Source organism: Diadema antillarum, unplaced genomic scaffold (genome assembly GCF_040938485.1).
Source record: "Diadema antillarum isolate AM-2024a unplaced genomic scaffold, OU_Dant_1.0 seq00000854_RagTag, whole genome shotgun sequence".
Lineage (NCBI taxonomy): Eukaryota > Metazoa > Echinodermata > Echinoidea > Diadematoida > Diadematidae > Diadema > Diadema antillarum.
Genome location: NW_027271725.1, coordinates 200,280 through 219,163, shown reverse-complemented (window position 1 = coordinate 219,163; position 18,884 = coordinate 200,280). Strand labels below are relative to the sequence as shown.

General features: G+C 41.0%; 1 protein-coding gene across 1 annotated transcript in view; it reads right to left on the bottom strand.

Moving 5' to 3' along the window:
- Positions 1-18,884, bottom strand: part of LOC139740450 (peptidyl-glycine alpha-amidating monooxygenase-like) — a 131,678-nt gene that overhangs the window by 49,256 nt on the left and 63,538 nt on the right. Inside the window, exons 5-6 of the mRNA XM_071651048.1 lie at positions 17,907-18,067; positions 17,370-17,473 (exon numbers count right to left, since the gene is read on the bottom strand). Of these exons, the coding sequence (XP_071507149.1) occupies positions 17,370-17,473; positions 17,907-18,067 (265 nt within the window). The remainder of the gene's footprint in view (positions 1-17,369; positions 17,474-17,906; positions 18,068-18,884) is intronic.

Below are 18,884 nucleotides of genomic sequence, written 5' to 3'. Positions count from 1 at the left end.
AGTACCGTTTGGCTGTCCGTCCAGAACGCTGACTGATCCAGATCCATTTTCATTTCTCTCCTTATCATAGTGTCCTGTCTCACTGCTAGTGTAGCTGCAGTCAGTTCCATCTTGACAATGGTATGAGGTTTTAGAGGTGCAACTCTCGCCTTTCCTGCTACGAATGTCACATGAACTTCATCGTTTTCATTTGTCTGTCTTAAGTACATGTAGGTCACAACACCATATCCGTTCTTGCTCGCATCTGCAAAATGATGCAAATGTGCATTTGTCACCTTTCCGAAATTCTTTGGTTTGAGGCACCTGTCGATCTTTAACCTGCTCCAGGTTATGCAGCTCATCCATCCAATGTTCCCATTCCTTTCTCTGTTTCTCGGGAATAGACTGATCCCAGTCCAATTTGGCTTGACATAATTCCTGGAGAATCATTTTTGCCTTCGGAACGTATGGTGCTGCAATTCCAAACGGATCATAAACTGAGCTCATCACAGACAAAATATTTCGTCGAGTAGCCTTTCTGGACATTTCTTTCAGTTTGAAGCCAAGCCGATCTTTTTCTGGGTCCCATTGTACACCAAGAGCTCGCTCAGTAGGAGGAATTTCCCTCTTCAGGTCCAGGTCCTTTATCTCGACAGCATGATCCTCTTTCGGAATGGAATTCAACACTTCCCTGTTGTTGCTTGACCATTTGGTTAACTTGAAACCTCCTTCTGCCAAGACTTGTCTCATCTCTTTCGATAGAGTGTTTCCTTTTTCCTGTGTTGGTACCGATTTGAGGAAATCGTCAACATAGAAGTCATTCTCTATCGCATCTAGCACTGCTTCTCTTGCGCATTCTTGGTTGTCCTTTGCTATTCTCTTCAGTGCATAATTAGAGCAACTAGGGGATGACGTTGCTCCAAAAAGATGCAAAACATCCTGTATTCCACAGGCTTCTTGGCTACGTCCCCATCTGGCCACCACAGGTAACGGAGCATGTCGCATTGGTCTGGCGTGACTCTGACTTGATAAAACATGGATTGAATGTCAGCCATTACAGCAACTTGATCCTTTCTCCATCCGAAGAGAACACCTACAATCCATTGGTAAGATCTGGTCCTTGAATGAGTTCTTGGTTCAGAGATTTCCCTTTGCAGCTGATAGGACAATTGAAGACTACTCTGATCTTCCCTGGCTTCTGTGGATGGTAAACCTCATGATGCGGTATGTACCAAATCTTCCCATCACTTCTGTTCAACTCTGTCTCTGGTACTCTCTCTGAATATCCTTGTTTTTCCAGATCATTCATGAATGTGGTGTACTGTTGATGCATTTCCTCATTCTTTAGCAACTTTCGCCCAAGTCTTTCGATGAACCCTTCAGCTTGGTTCCTGTTGTTGGGCATCGTCACATCTCTCTGTCTTAGAGGTAAGTCCATCTGATAATGATTGCCTTTCTTTGTCGTGGACTTCTCCATTATATCTAGGAAAATATTTGTCATCAACTGACGGACCAGCTCTTGTTTCAATGAGTCTCTCGGTGAAGTCCATGTTAAAGAACTCCTTAAATTTCAGTCATCTTGTCGTGGAATGATGGTCACCTCCTGCTCCTTACAGAAACACACTTTGAACTTGTCTGCTTGAACCTGTGTGTGTAAGCCATATATCAGCCATCCCAGCTTTGATCTGATGGCGAAAGGTTCTCCAACATAACCAGCTTTGATTTCTAGTGGCATTGTTGCTGAAGGAACATTGGCTCCAATCATGAGTGACACCCTCGGGAGAGTGTTCTTGCCACTTAGTTCTGGTAGCTCTATGTCCTTTAGATGTCTCCATTTTTTCCAGATCTCTTTGCATTGGAGCATCTTTCACGGTCACTGGTATGCCATCTCTTACATACATTGGTGGAAGGCTGATGTATTCCTCCTCTTGTATTCCACCTATCTGCATTTCATCTACCGTGACTTCTGTGTCGATTACCTCCTCCAAGTTCAATATCTTGATGACTAATTTAGTCTTTCTGGTTCTTGCTTGCAGTCTCTCTACCAGTTCAGTATCACAGAATACTGTTCCACATCCACTATCTATGAATGCATACGTTGATATGCATTTCTCACTTCCCCTACGTTTTATGACAACTGGAATTATTGTCATGCATGTCGATGTTGGTTGAGTTTTTTCTCCAACCCCCTTTTTGACATTGGTGGATCCTGATGAGACCTTGATAGCTTCACTATGCAGCTTTGTTGAAGTCGAAGCATCATTTTTATTTTTTCTTTCATCTGGCTCAGCTCCATCTCTGTCTTTGATTCTTCTAGGGTCGTGCATCAGCGTGTTGTGCTTCTTTTTACACAGCTCGCAGACCACTTGGCTTTTGCACTCCCGCTTCATGTGTCTTGGTTTTAGACACCTGAAACACAGTCCCTTCTTTCTCACTTGCTCCGATCTTTCTTCGACTGTCAGTGCTTTGAACTTCCTGCAATCGTTTATATTATGCCGTGTATTTGTGCCACAGAAAGAGCAAGTTGGTGGTTTTGTGCTGTTTTCATCCCCACTCTGGTTTGCAGTTCTGGTTCCGAAAGCCTTTGCAGTGCTTTTCGTTCTTGCTGGTTTGTCCCTCTGATAGATGGCGTTCTTCTTGTACCTATTAATAATAATAATGATAATAATAATAATAATAATAATAATAATAATAATAATTGTTTTGGATATAAACTCCAAATTTTATTGTCTCAGAATGGAAATTCTTTTTGCCCAATTGATCGTGGGCCCGGCAGCCACTGAGCAGCGCCAGATCGACGTTGCTCTAACCTTTTCAACTGTTGAACGGCAAACAAGGTAGCAGCAACTCCCATCTTTTAACGTCTGTTGGTATGACGCGGCCGGGGTTTGAACTCACGACCTCCCGATTGTGAGGGCAGCCGCTCTACTCACTGAGCCAACACATCGGTTATTATAGACCTTCTACCATCGGGTCGTTCTGGTTCCTCGCCGTCTGTGTAACAAGATGTACCAAGTCTTCCAGGGTTGGACTTCTGTTACTCACATCTCTTGTGAATCCAACTATTGATATCCACTTTTGTTGGATGTAGATCGGGAGTTTGCTGGCAACGATTCGCAAGAAACCAGGGGCATCCATCTCTCCTATGTCTCCAGCATCACGTACATAGGAACAATTGTTGAGGAAAATGGAGTATTTCCTCAATCCCTGTCCATCCCCTGTCTTGATGGGTTCCCATGCCTTGGCCTTTTCCATATAAGCATTAATAATGCTACTTCGTTGCCCGTAGTCTTGTTGTAGCATGTGTTTTGCTGTTTCAAAGGCACTCTCTTTTGGCTGGATATGTGGACATTCCCGGTTTAGATCGTATGCTTCACCCCTGGTATACTTTAGCAGTAATTCTAGCTTCCTCGCAGGATCGTCTGTTTTGGATTCTACAACGTACTCGAAGTTCCTTGTGAAGGTCAGGTATTCAAGCGGGTCTCCACTGAATGTTTCCATCTCCGGCACTGGCAGGCTATTTTGTGCGGTAAATTTCATCATCTCCCTGAGCACGACTGGAAGCATTCCTTCTTCGGTTTTCAACTCAACCCTCTCTTGTTGTATAGGAACTTCCTCTGCTTGACCCCGATTTGACCTTGGTTGTTCCAAAGCTTCATTCTCCATACTCCTCATATGAGAGACAGGTTTCTGTCCACCTTCATCAGGTTGCGACTGTTCCATTCTGATATGATGATGTTCAGTTTCTGCATGAGACAGAGGATCCTTAATTGCACTTCGTGACTCTTGGGTTTGCTGTGCACCTTGTGTAGTATTCTTTCCCCTGTTCATGGTCATGATGAAAAGGTTTTTCCTCACCATTCTCTTGTAGTTCTTCATCCCGCAGAAGCCTCAATTCCGTTTTCAACGATATGGCTGTCTTCTGTCTTTCAAGCTCTGCTTGTTCTTCTTTGATACGCTGACTCATTCTTAAGTGTTGGATTTCCTGTTCTATTTTCAATGATCTTAGTTTTTTTCAAGTTCAGTCGTCTCTTGTAGTGCTGTCAACTTTGCCTTTAGCTCCGTCTCTCTCTGTCTTTGTCTTTCTTTCTTCCTCGCCATAGAAGATGCCGATGATCCACATGATACACTGGATTCATTCTCATCATGCTCATACTCCTCATGATCCATTCTCTTCATATTTGGATCTCTATTCATTCCTGTTACGTCTAGTTTTTCATGCTGGGCCTCACTACTTCTGGTGCTGCCCCTTTCATCTCTTGTTTCTGCATGAACTCTAGTACTACTACATTGTACTAGCCATCTCTATTGGCCCTTCTGAGAATATGCCCTGGCTCTTCTTTCCACCATTCTTACTTTCAGAACTTTCATTTTCATTGTTTAGTTCCATAGTTGTACCCCCTTCCTTCATCAAGCGGGGCATTGCTTTATCTTCTTTATCCATGATTTTTTCTATGTGTACTTTTCTATAGAAACGGCAAATTCAGTTCGATCTCAATATCAAGATTTACGTTACGTTACTCACTGCGTCGTACATTACATCGCATGTAACATGTGTGCAGCGGTGGTGAATACCGCTACACTAGCACTGTACTGTAGCCGTGGTTCCCTGCATGCAATGTCATGTCCATGTACCATAAATCAACGCAGTGCCGCTGCCGTCTGACTGCGCCAAGCCGATGATGGCGATCCTTGATCCGTCGTGATGGGACGTACTTTTGTTTTACGAAATGTGGAGGCACATTATAATTCATTGCAGACTTCGGGATGGCTGGGTACTTTCGTTTATTAACACTCAACAATGCAAGGTACATATCATTCGTGGCATTAGTAGCATTGTAGGTAAAACAAAAGTTTCTCTATCCTGGGGCTGCATGGGCCCTCTCCGTACTGCCATGTTTCCGTGACCGAAGTACCGTACATCCTGAAATATTCTATAGTATCCTTCAATGAACATTCTTTATCTCATCTTATCTCTACACTCGCTTTCCTCTCGAATGAACACATTTCGCACGAAAACCGCTGGGAAAGTGTCGCAGCAAAACTGCTGTACCGGTAACTTTGCTATTAATTCGTATTTTTTGATGATCCAAACAGTTACGAAAGTAAAAATCTCATTTTAACCTGCCATTATGTTACTTTGGTTAAATAACAACGATAAAATGTTCCAAAATGGAGTAAAACTTCACTTTCCAAATGTAAAATAATTGTCATTAATAGTTGCTAAAATTTCACATTTTCACTACGTGGACAACAAAAAAATTACAAGTATGTTTAATACGAAGTATGTATTTCTTTATGGAACTCTAAGAAATCACATTCGAGAAGTCATGTGTCCGGATATGTCTGGAAATAATCAAAAGAGGTGCACTTTCCACTTTCGTTTCCGAGCACGAAATTTCATAGTCTTTCCCACAAGGGAAGACAGGGTACAGTCCCGAGTACCCAAATTTTTGTGGTACTCACATCACCCGTAGTATGATCGTAACTCGTACCGGGAAGTATTGTTAGTGCAGAAAAACTGCACTCCCATAGAGATAACACGTAAACTGGTCGAATTTGACAAGATTACTTTCAATCCATTTTTACGAGGTGATGCCGTCAGCCAATCAAAATTTTGTAATAACATTATAAAAGAGCATTTAATAAGCTACATCATACTGAAATCTTTGTGAAAATTGGCAAAGGATAAGTGAGATACGCTCGAGTGAACTTGGAATTTGATGACGTCATTTTGAAAATTTACTTTTTTATTTTAGTAAGAAATTTGATATCTTTTAATCATTTTTCCAGCATCGCCAACCCATGAAATGACCGGTACAACTCATCAGCTTTCAGAATATGTAAAGAAAATGGGGGGTCACCGTCCATTCTGACGAGTAAAATCGGATTTCAAATTGGCGTTTTTTTGGCATAGTTGCACTGTATATCGCCATTAACGCGCGCGCGGAATTTCAACTTTGACGAGCCCGTATGAGGTCATATTGAGTCGGACTGACTTGCAACTTGATAGAGTTATTCCTTGACATTTCAGACATTCGATCCGTGTGAAAAATCGGAAAATTTCTATTGCATATGAGCTCTGCGTGCGTATATGCGCGCGCGCGTACGCGTCCGTCCATTATTTTCAATTAAAAAAAAAATGCTCCAAATGATCTGAAACGTGGGCAAAAAAATTTTGAGCTCGATTGGAGCATGTAAATATTTCAACGCGTGCGTACGCGCACGTTTTAAGAGTAGAGATGAATTTTGAGAATATGAGTAAAAAGAACTTGACTTAGACTACATGTGACGTAAATTTCATTGAGAAATTCCATTCCATTAATGAGATATGAATGAAAATGCGTTTTCATATAATGACGTCATAGTGACGTCACGGTGAACTGATCACTGTGATTTTATTAAATCTGTCGTCTTTGGGACATGATACATATATGGTATAAGTTTGAAATTGATATGCATAAGACTTTCTGAGTTAACTCCTGCACAACTTTTGAGGAGAAATAAAGAAAGAAGAAGAACTAGAGATTGTAATTTGTCATCACTGACAAATTAAGGTGATCCGATTTTTTTTTTATCAGTGATTCGAGTCCTGATCGCAATAGGCATGACCATACAAGTTTCATCTGTGTTTAGAGACATTGGCCGTGTGATGTTTGCATTCTCATTTAGCAAAGGGAGTCATATCTGCCATGTTTGGTACCAAATTCTGTATACACTATAACGAAGAAACAGCAACAAGTACATATGACCTTTGACCCACCTTTGCACTCCCAAGATTGCATCTGATGAAATAGTGGTTATTTTGTGAAATGATTCTTGCGACATCGTCTATACGTGTGCAAAATATGGGAAAGATAGGACAGGTATTCACCAAGATACAAGATGAAACATTTATGACCTTTGACCCTAATTTACATACCCAAGATGTTGTCCGATCTAGTAGTTGTTATTTTATGAAATAATGTACGTGACATGAACTAAGCATGTGCAAAATATGGGGGTGATAGGGCGTGTTTTTCTTGAGTTATTGCAAAGAAAGTTTCAGAAAAAAAGAAATATCTCAATACATTGAAGATAAGCTTTAATTCCAACCAAGTTTTTTATCGTGATTCCGACATCGTATGAAAAAACGAAGGGCAACTTACGATAGCGCAAAGTCTCAGCTAACACATATTAAAATCTGGGAGAAATTTACCGAAGGGTAAGTGAGCTAGTGCTCGATAAAGACAACCATGTCAATGTTCACATTAAAAAAAATTCCCTCCCATAGAGATAACACGTCACAACGAAGATACAAAAAGAAGTACATATGACCTTTGACCTCAATTTGCACAGACAAGATGGCATCTGAGCAAAAAGTGATTATTTTGTGAAATTATCCTTGTAACATGGTCTTTGCGTGTGCAAAATATGGGAAAGATAGGACATGTATTCACTAAGATACAGGATGAAACACTTATGACCTTTGACCCTAATTTACATACCCAAGATGGTGTCCGATCAAGTAGTTGTTATTTTATGAAATAATTTACGTGACATGAACTAAACATGTGCAAAATATGGAAGTGATAGAGGCCGTTTTTCTTGAGTTATTGCAAAGAAAGTTGCAGAAAGAAAGAAATATCTCAATACATAGAAGATAAGCCTGAATTTCAACCAAAATTTCTGACGATATCCCGACATCGTATGAAAAAACGAAGGGCACATTACCGGTAGCGTAAGGTCTCAGCTACAACATATTAAAATCTGGGAGAAATTTACCGAAGGGTAAGTGAGCTAGTGCTCGATAAAGATAGTCATGTCAATTTTCATTTCCAGAAAAACTGCACTCCCATAGAGATAACACGTAAACTGGTCAAATTTGACAAGATTACTTTCAATCCATTTTTACGAGGTGATGCCGTCATCCAATCAAAATTTTGTAATCTCATGTTTGAAAGAATATTAAATAAGCTACATCATACTGAAATTTTGGGTGAAAATTGACAAAGAACTAGTGAGATACGCTCGAATGAACTTGAAATTTGATGACGTCATTTTGAAAATTTACTTTTTTTTACTTTATTAAGAAATTTGATATCTTTTAATCATTTTGTCAGCATTGCCTTCCCATGAAATGACATGTACAACTCATCAGCTTTCAAAATATGTAAAGAAAATGGGGGGTCACCATTAATCCTGACGAGTAAAATCAGATTTAAAATTGGCAGTTTTTTGGCATAGTTGCACTGTATATCGCCATTGACGCGCGCGCGGAATTTCAACTTTGACGGGCCCGTATGACGTCATATTGAGTCGGATTGACTTGAAACTTGGTATAAATATTCCTTGACATTTCAGACATCCGATCCGAGTGATAAAATTGGAAATTTCTATTGCATATGAGCTGTGCGTGCGTATATGCGCGCGCGCGTACGCGTCCGTCCGATTTTTTCAATTTTTCAAAAAATGCTTCGAATGGTCTGAAACGTGTGCAAAAAAATTTTGAGCTCGATTTGAGCATACAAATATTTCAACGCGCGCGCACACGCACGTTTTAAGGATAGATGAATTTTGAGAATATGAGTAGAATGCGTTTGACTTGAAATATATGTGACGTAAATTTCATTGAAAAACTCCATTCCATTAATGAGATATGATTGAAAATGTGTTTTCATATAATGACGTCATAGTGACGTCACGGTCAACTGATCACTTTGATTTTAGTTCGATTGCCGTCTTTGGGACACGATACATACATGGTATAAGTTTGAATTTGATAGGCATAGCACTTTCTGAGCTAACCTCTGCACAACTTTTGGGGAGAAATAAAGAAAGAAGAAGAAAGAATCCGTACAGATACAGAAGGTGATCCGAGAGGATACTCGGATCACCTAACAAAGTATCGGTACAGATACAGAAGGTGATCTGAGAGGATACTCGGATCACCTAATTAAATAACACAAAAATTACTAAATCGTTTCTCGTGATTTTTCGTACTTAGATAGAAATCATCATTTACACCAATACTGAAAGTTTGAGCGATTTTGGTGGGTATATAGCGGAGATATGAGAAGGTGAAATTTTTGTGAAAATGAGAACGCCCGATTCGGAGTGCCTTGATGAAGGTTGAAAATTCAAAACGTTTCGTGGGTTTCGGGGGAGTTAATTATAGTCTTCCACTGCGACTGTGATTACTTGACAGATACATGAGTAGGTATGGACTTCATCAAATACTTAAAGCACACCAAGTGACTATTTCCATTACAATTTTAAATTAGTATACATGAGACACTAAAATAGGTATTTTCGGTGTCCTACACAATACACAAACTATATGGTACTACACATGTATGAACCTTTAGAAGTCATTTTGGGTTAGCAACTACTCACCCTGGCCCTTCAAATGATCACTGTGTGCCTTAAGCTAGGCTGACACTTGCACGATTTTATGGCACGCATTGGCACGACTCGAGTCGTGCCAGTGCGCAAACTAGTCGTAAACCCGCCGTGACTGCGTTACATGTCGGGACGAGGATTTTGAAATGTTCAAAATTTTAGTCACGACAAAATTTCGCGACCGGATCGTGAACTATGCGCAAACTGTTCGGGAACTCGTTGTGAAGTCGTCGGGACGATGCGGGAGGATGCGTGCCAGTCCGTGGCAGTGCGCGCCATGCCACGACTGTCACGGATAGTTCATGAACAGCTCACATCGAGTTCACGAGTAGTTAACGACATGTTCAAGAATTGGTGCGCAATGCAGCATGGCCGTGGAAGCCGTGGAAACCTAATGTTACGATGAGCTGATATCAGATACGTTACTTAAAATTTGCTTCATTTAGAGAAAAAGTATACTGTTATATGAAAGCAAAGCTCCGGTACTTTTGAATACTTAAGGTAATAATTAATCACACAACAGAAATTGTTCAAGAAAATTGATATTTTTGTAAATAATAGTGTGAGAACTGTAACAGCCCATCAGATACGTTACCAATGAAATGTATCGTGCAGCGCTTTTGTGTGCAGATTTAACCGGTTGACATTGTGCTGTATACAACTTGATGAGAAAACATGCAGTTCTAAAAGGAATTAAAAGTTTATTTAATGAAAAATCGGTTTTGAAGTGGCTAAGATATCCAAAATAAAGTAAAAGAAAGAGGTCTTAACAAAATGTGATGGCCGATCTACTTTCATTTGAACATCTTCCTTTTACTTTATTATGGACATCTCAGCCATTTCTAAACCGATTTTAATCAAATAAACTTTTCAAAAGTGGATTTTGATTATCTTGCAAAAGGTTAAAAACTGAATCCTCATCTAAACCAGAACTATAACATCCCTTAGAATAATGGCATTTACAAAAAGTGCCGTCAAATATATGTTAGAAATCCATTTTATTTCTGCTTTGTTGAGGTTTTGTGTGTGTGTGTGTGAGCGTTTTGTATACCACAATAAATTTTTGTCTGTAGAAATCAAATTAGGACTTTTAAGGGCTGAAGTCTTGTACTTACCTTATGCTGTCAACTTCACAGCAAATGAGGCTATATGAACGCTCTATACCTTTGTTCATTATAATTTTGCATCGTATCTACATAAAATGCGCTCAGTATTACGGTTAAAATCAAGAGCACTTCGTTCGTTGCACAATGCTCTGAAAATGACTATAGGATTAATGACGTCTAGCGTTTTGCATCAGGTTTCTTTTAATCACATGATTGAGTGATCTGGGTTTGATGTAAATCGGTAGTTAAATGTGTCAATAAACATAAGTGCTTTGTCAGATACGTTACCATCGTTTGTCGATTCGTGAGACCTAATTCATTACGGACAGGAACAAAGGAAAATTGAATTTGTGCGTATCATGTGCATAGATATCTTTTCCAACTTCATTTTACTGTCTTCCATGTAATTACAAAATTTCGGAACTATATCAGATAAAGTATTGTGAATTTGCGTCTGTTTGGTTCTCGTATCTCACGTATTATTCAAAGTTTTGTCGAAGGGTTATCTTGTCTTTTACCTACGACGAAATCATTTTTTTCAAACGTTTAGAAGTGCAGTGTTCTAACGAAAATAGTCACATTGTGATGATCATTCTAGTTAAAATGAATTTATTGGCATGATTGGTGTTTGGTGTGAAACGTATGCTAACGGAACTTTTGATGCGTCAGATATGTTACCACACACCGTTCTTCTTCCGATCCAGAATGTATTTAATCTGCCAGAGATGTTACCTGGTATGTGCTATTTATGAGAAGTGCAATACTTCATACATAACCAAAGAGATTATTGATATAATTCAAATGCATGGTACAAAGTTAAATTATGGTAACATATTTTAAGTCGAAATGTATTTATTTTCTTTCTTTTTATTTGGCCTTCATTTTATAAATCAGGATCATTTTTATTACATGTTAGATCACGGCTGACTCCATAATGTTTTCATGATGTTTGTTTATGTTTGAGCTTGTAGTTTTACATATATGCATTGCCATTTTAAAGCGAGAAATAAGCAGAGAATCGACGATTTTCTAAAATGTTACCTCTGGTAACGTAACTGATATATGGTACTAAAATGTAAAAAAGGACTCTGCGTTTGGAAATGTTTCTAGAAAAAATATGACCTTTCAAAAATCACCCGTTGATTGTTTTGTATTCCTAAGGAATCAAACTTTCTGATTTGATAAAACATGAATGAAATCTTTGATGTTGAATTTTTTGTCATTTGTACAACTGTAATTTCACACTTTTTCGGAGAATGGCCCTAGAGCAGCTGCCAGGTATAGACATCTTCTCTTCTCTGCAATGATTGTGTCTCTGGCATTCAGCATGTTGTCTCTTCCCCAGCCAATCCAAAAATGACCAGGGGTTGGGGAGGCCCCCTTTTTATATGGCGTGCCCAAGTTGGCACGACACCGTCCCAATTGCGGAAACTCGTCGTGCCAATGCGGGAAGTGCGTTAACTATGCGCAAACTATGCGCAAACTATGAGTGAACTCGCCGTGCCAGTTCGTGTAAATGTGGACACCAATGGGCACGCATTCGTGAACTATTCGTGAACTCGTCGTGAATCCGTCGTGACCTATGCGTGAACTAGTCGTGAACAGTGCGGGAGCCTCCCAGTTCGTGCCCCAAAATAGCACGACTTGCCGCGACAAAATCGTGGCCAAAAGCACGTGTCAGCCTGGCTTTAGCTGGAAACAAGTCTAAGCTGCATCATTTGATGCAATAATTACATTTAACCTAGCTATATTTGGTCACTCTGCGGCTAGATAAGTATACATAAATTGTGCACATTTTCAGTCCAAATACCAAATACTGTATACACCGCACATTTCACGAGGTTTTTATCTGTACGCAAATTTTGCGAGTCAGGTGCTATTCGCGAAATTAAAGACACGCAAAAATATTGACTCTGATCAAGCTATGAATGTGACGTATGCGTGCACATTTCTCCATTCGGTACAGGACTCCACGATCGCGAATTTTACCACTCGCGAAATCATCGGGAAGTTCCGCTTCGCAAAAATTTAGACTCGTATACAGAATACAGTATGTATATAAATGAGGAACCGCTCACATTAGGCAGGTGGGCACTATCCACAGGTTCACAACTACAGTGTACGTGCATGCACACCATGGGCGTAAATCGGGGGGGGGGGGGATGGGGGGATATGGAGGAGGGGGGGGGGATGGGGGGATATGGAGGAGGGGGGGGGGGATGGCCTGTACAATCATCCCCCGGAAATTTGAGGGAAAAAATGGAGGAAGCAGAAATGTGATATCGCGTATCAATTTTGGCATATTGCATTACGTTCGTACGCCCGCCTTCAGACAGGTAACAGAGCTGAACAGTATTCTATCTGGTAGGATAATGTATACATAATTTTCTCAAGCGCTCGCTCGCATCGCTCGCTCGCGAAGAAAGTAATGTCGACATAAGGTATGGTCCAGACGTTGACAACATCAAATAGCATAGGCTTACATGTAAACATGCCATGACGCGAGCAACTCGGGACCATCTGCAAATTATGTACGAAAACAAACAAACAATAACAAAAACTATACCGCCATAATTGAACCCCCCCCCACTCCATATCCTGAATCATTCCTGAAACGATGATGACTCTGATACGTCTATGGGCATACCCAGGGATGATCACGGGCGTCGAATCTATCGGGGGGGGGGGGGGGGGGAGCAAAGGGGCATTTGTCCCGCCCCTACGGAAATGTTGGGGGCAGACAAATCATTAACTTTGTCCCCCAAGCAATTCCCGAGATAAGGACAAATCTCTAACTTTCTTTATGGAAAATTGTCCAACTACCGCCAGAACTATGCACCGGATCGTTGAATTGCAATCCTAAATATGCAAAAGCTCCGCTACCGGGCCCCTTTCGATAGACTTTGTACACTTTTGAGATTGACGTATTTCCCTATTTTATCAAAGAGTGTGCAGCAGAGCTTTCACTTAGGCCTACAAAAGCTCCCTCGTATGCAGAGGTGTCGATGGAGGGGGAGGGGGATGGTTCCCCCATAAAAGTATTGGGGAAAAACATATCATTTTGCTCCTCTTCGTAACTCCCGAGATGTGGAAATGTTTTTACTTTTTTGATAAAAAACTGTCTAAATATTTCACCCAAAGATGGCTAAATTTCAATTCCGAAAATACAAAATCTCCCTCGCGTAAGAGGGAGATACGCCTAACCCCTTCTATACCCTCCCCGTTCAGTCCTTTTTTAAACACTTTAGATTGACAGATCTTAAACTGTTTCATCTAAAATGTGCACCAGGTAAGGTCTGTTACTTCAGTTTAAAAAAAATGCAAATGTTCCGTGGGTGGGAGGAGATATCTAGATACTTTCAATTAACGGAGGGTTCCCCCCCTAAAAAAAAAAAAATTATACACTTCTGGAGTTGAAATTTTCCCAGATTACATCATAAACGTGTTTACGAGATATTTTCATCTTAATTCTAAAAATGCAAAAGCACCCTCGTATGCAAGGGTGTCGACCCTGGAGGACGGGGAGCGCGGACGGGGGAAGAGGGGAGGGGCAAACATATCATTATGATCCCCAATGATTCCCGAAATGAGGAAAATTTTCTTGCGTTTTTTGATAGAAAACGAAAAGGTGGTGTTAGCACTCGCCCACGCCTTCTCCCTGCTCGCCCGTCCCCTCCCCCAGAAGACTGTGGTTACACTTTGAACATAGACAGTTTTCCAAATATGCCACAAAATGTGTGCACCAAAACATTCAAATGCACTCAGAAAATACAGAATCTCCCTCGTATAGGAAGGGGAATAGGGAATAGGGCTTATCCCCTCCCACCTTCTCTGATTGACAAATTCCAGATATTCCAACAAAAGTTTGCACCAGATTGTTGAATTTCAGTTCTAAAACTGAAAAAAGCTCCCTCGAATATGGGAGACGTATCTTGCCACCCTCCCATTGCTCGGTCCCCTCTGTAGACTTAGTATACTTTGGGGAATGACAATTTCCGAATTTTCCACAAAAAGTGTGCTTCAGATCGCTTTATTTCAATTATAATAACGCAAAAGCTCCGTCTTGTGTTCCCCCTCCCACACCCTCCCCTAAGCTCTACCTCACTAGACTTTGTAGTTATAACACAAAGATGGTGCACACTCGGAATAAGAGCTAAATTCCATGATTTTAACACTTCCCTGAAAAAGCCCCATTTATTTCTTTTTTTTTTGTTGGGGGGGGGGGGGGGCCAAGTATTGCACCAAAAGTTTGCACCAGATCGCTGAATTTCAGGTCTATAAATGGAAAATCACCTTCGTGTGGGAGGAGAAATGTCCCTTATCTACACCCTCGTGTGCTTGCTTTTTCTGTTGGAATTGCTTAACAGACAGCGTTCATGATAGTTATTCATCGTAAAAATTAATACAATGAGTTTATTCAAATAATACCATTTTATAGGCCAATTGTTCATTGTAATCTACATCAAAATATTCTGCTACCTTAAACAAGTGGGACTATTTCAAGTCGATAAAACACCCAAACATGCAAAAATTGCACCATTTACAACATCAAAATGCAAAAAGATCTCACCGTGGGAGGGGCGACACTCCCTCCCACCCCCACCCCCATCGCCGCTCGCTCCGCTCGCTCGGGCTCGGTCGCGTTCATGATATTCAGTGTTAGAATTAATCAAGAAGTTTATTTAAATGATACCCCCTCCCACACCCTCCCCCTCCCCCTCCCCTCTCCCTCGCCCCCACCGCTCGCTCGGGTTCGGTCGCGTTTCGTGATATTTAGTGTAAGAATTAATACAAGAAGTTTATTTAAGTAATACCATTTTATAGCCAAATTGTTTAATAATAATCGACATCAAAATATATTGCTACCTTAAACAAGTGGGACTGTTTCAAGTCGACAAAACGCGCAAAATCATGCATCAAATTGCACCATGTATAACATCAAAATGCAAAAGGTTCTCACCGTGGGTGGGGGGACACCCCCCTCCCACCCCCTCCCCCTCGCTCGCTTCGCTTGCTCGGGCTCGGTCGCGTTCATGACATTTAGTGGAAGAATTGATACAAGAAGTTTATTTAGATGATACCATTTAAGGAAAATTGTTCAATAATAATCTACATCGAGAATATTCTGCTACCTTTAACAAGTGGGACTGTTTCAAGTCGATAAAACACGCAAACACATACATCAATGCAACATTTACAACATCAAAATGCAAAAAGTTTTCACCATGGGAAGGGGTACATCCCCCCCCTTGCTCGCTCCGCTCACTCGGGTTCGGTCGCGTTCATGATATTAAGTGTAAGAATTAATACAAGAAGTTAATTCAAATGATACCAATTTATAGCCAAATTGTTATAAAATAATCGACATTAAGATATATTGCTACCTTAAACAAGTGGGACTGTTTCAAGTCAACAAAACGCGCAAAAAACATCCATCAAATTGCACCATGTACAACATCAAAATGCAAAAAGTTCTCACAGTGGGAGGGGGAACACCCACTCCCACACCCTCCCCCTCCCACCCCCCCCCCCTCGCTCGCTCGCTCCGCTCGCTCGGGCTCGGTCGCGTTCATGATATTCAGTGTTAGAATTAATACAAGAAGTTTATTCAAATGATACCATTTTATACCGAAATTGTATAATAATCATCGACATCAAAAATATATTGCTACCTTAAATATGTGGGACTGTTTCAAGCCGATAAAACACGCAAAAAAAAAAATGCATCAAATTGCACCATCTACAACATCAATATGCAAAAAGTTATCACTGTGGGAGGGAGAAACCCACCTCCCCCCTCCCCCCTCCCCCTCCCCTCGCTCGCTTCGCTCCCTCACATCTAACCGCTCCCCCTAAGATCAAATCCTGGCTACGCCCGGTGATAGGCCCCACTATTTAGTATAGGCCTTCATAGTGATGTCGCACAGGCGGAGCAAGAGCTGAAATACCACGATGTAGTCATTCAATCATCTATGAATATTTCTTTTTCTTACTTGTTTTTTGATAGGAAAAAAATCCCAAATTTCACCAAAAGTGTGCACCAGATCTCTAAATTTCAGGTCTGAAAATGCAAAATCTTCCACGTGTGGGAGGGGGGATACCCCCCTCCACTCACTCCCCCCGCTAGGTCGCTCCGCTCCCTCGCACAGATATTCCAACTCCAAGTCCCTCCCCCACCCACCATCATTAAAACTGAACGATACCCCTGGGATGATTGCTTTATTGACTTAAATCAAGAAAATTGAAGAATACAATTAATAGCTACAGGAAAATATCTACTACGTTATTACATACAAAGAAATGGATATCCATTACCATTTTATTGAATTCATTTGGGCATTATTCATGGCTGCGCTACGTTTTTGAAAGGGGGGGTGGGGTTGTCAAAAACGCCTGTCAGTCAAGAAGAAGAACATCAAAAGACAGAGAGAAACAACAACAAAAAGTCTCATACTTTTAAGGTCTGATTTTCCGCCGAAAGTCGGCTGACAAGCAAAAAAAAAAAAACCAAACAAACAAACAAACAAACAAACAAAAACAAGAACAAAAAGTCTTCATATTTTTACTGCCACTTCCCTCCCACTTTGCATGCAAAGAGTGGGACATTCGGTCCCTGTAAAGTGTGTGTGTGGGGGGGGGGGAGGGGGGAGGACCAAGCTTCTCTCCCCCCCCCCCCCCCCCCCCCCCCCCCCAAAGGGCTGCGCCGGTCTGGTTATGGGCTTGTAATCATGGTGATGGTGACTATCGCCGATCATCCCCTCCTCAGTACGGATTTACGCCGTTGATGCACACATTTTCTTTTCAGGGATTTCCATGTGGTGGCTATGGGCAGGTGGTATCAAAACTACAGACAAGTAGTCACTACAACTAGTTTGATCGCACTGAAAATGAAAACACTCTTACCCCACATGAACACTGACATCGCTGTTGGAATCGTATGTGCACCTGGCTGCTAATATGTCTCCTAGTTGTACTGTCGTGTAGACTGTTGGCAATGAGTAAAATGCCTGTTTGGTTCGAGAAGCAGGACCAGCAAGAAAATACAAGGGCGCAACAATCATAAATTTGTGGCAAAGTGAACACTGAAACACTTTGAAGATCCTCATTTCACTGAACTGTTATGCAATGTCAGTCGCAAAAACTGCACGCTGTTTATGTAAATGAACAACTCAGACTGGTAAACCACTACCTACACTGAAAAAAAGAAGAAGAAGAAAGAAACACCTGACAACTCAAAATACATTGATGGTACTACTAATTATGCAGAAAAGCAAACCTAGCAATAAAAAGGATTGGCACAGAATTAGCAAAACTTGATAGCTGGTATTTGGTTCACAAGGTTGAAATCATATTGACATTGATATGACAGAATGATATACGTGGATTTCATTTCCATTAGATATGTCTAAGGGTGGGGTTTATTTCCTGGTTGGCTATTACCTGTGGCCACTGTGGATCACCCTGGGCAATAACTGTCCATTCTCCATCACGGATCAGGTAGCCGGTGATGACCTTTCCAAGGCAGTGGGTGTGTGTGCGGAAGGCAAACGGGTGGATGTTGGCGGAAGAGTTGTACATGCAGGCGATGTCTATGTGGACATCTATCAATACAAGCATGCAGCAGACCAGTTCATCATTCCACTTTGTGCATTGGCAGAAAAAGGTCATTTATACAAATAACAGGCATTTTGTTTTGTTAATTCACTGAGATAAGCATCTGTGATGTCATGGTTATTCATGTGATCCTTATATCTAAATGGTGCTTGTCAGCACATCCACCTGACAGCAAGCCTGGTTTTTGGCAATATATAGAAAAAAACCAGCAACAACAACAAACAAGAAAGGTTGTTATTGCATTCAATAAGGCTGCGTTCACACAGAAGTATACTATTCGGGTATTCGGGCTCGTTTTTCGAGGGCACGCGAATAGCTTGAATCGAACGATAGGATTTCCTCACACCGGTTCACATAGGAGGGCACTATTCGAAAGTACCGAATAGCTGTGAAAAGTATAGCAAAGTGGGAATCGAGCTTGTTCGATTTTCTTGCAGCGTATACCGTCTCTCGTTTATGAAATAATGACACTTTTGGTCTGGATTTGCCCTTTATCAAAAATAAGCATGTAGACTGACATTCTGATGCAGTTTAGAAATTGTTAATAAGATTTGCTGGGATGTAGGAGGAAGAAATCCTCACTGCATGGGATGGTGAGTTGACGGTGCGGGTGATGGTGTATTCGGTGCCCGAATAGCGAATAGCGAATAGCGAGTAGCGAATAGCGAATACCGAATACTTCTATGTGAACGCAGCCTAACAAACGATGAAATGGATGCCTGCTAAAATGTCAACTGATGCACTATTCTGGTCACCTGGTCTAAACGCAAGTTCATTCTTTGTTCGAACACAAATTCCATAAAT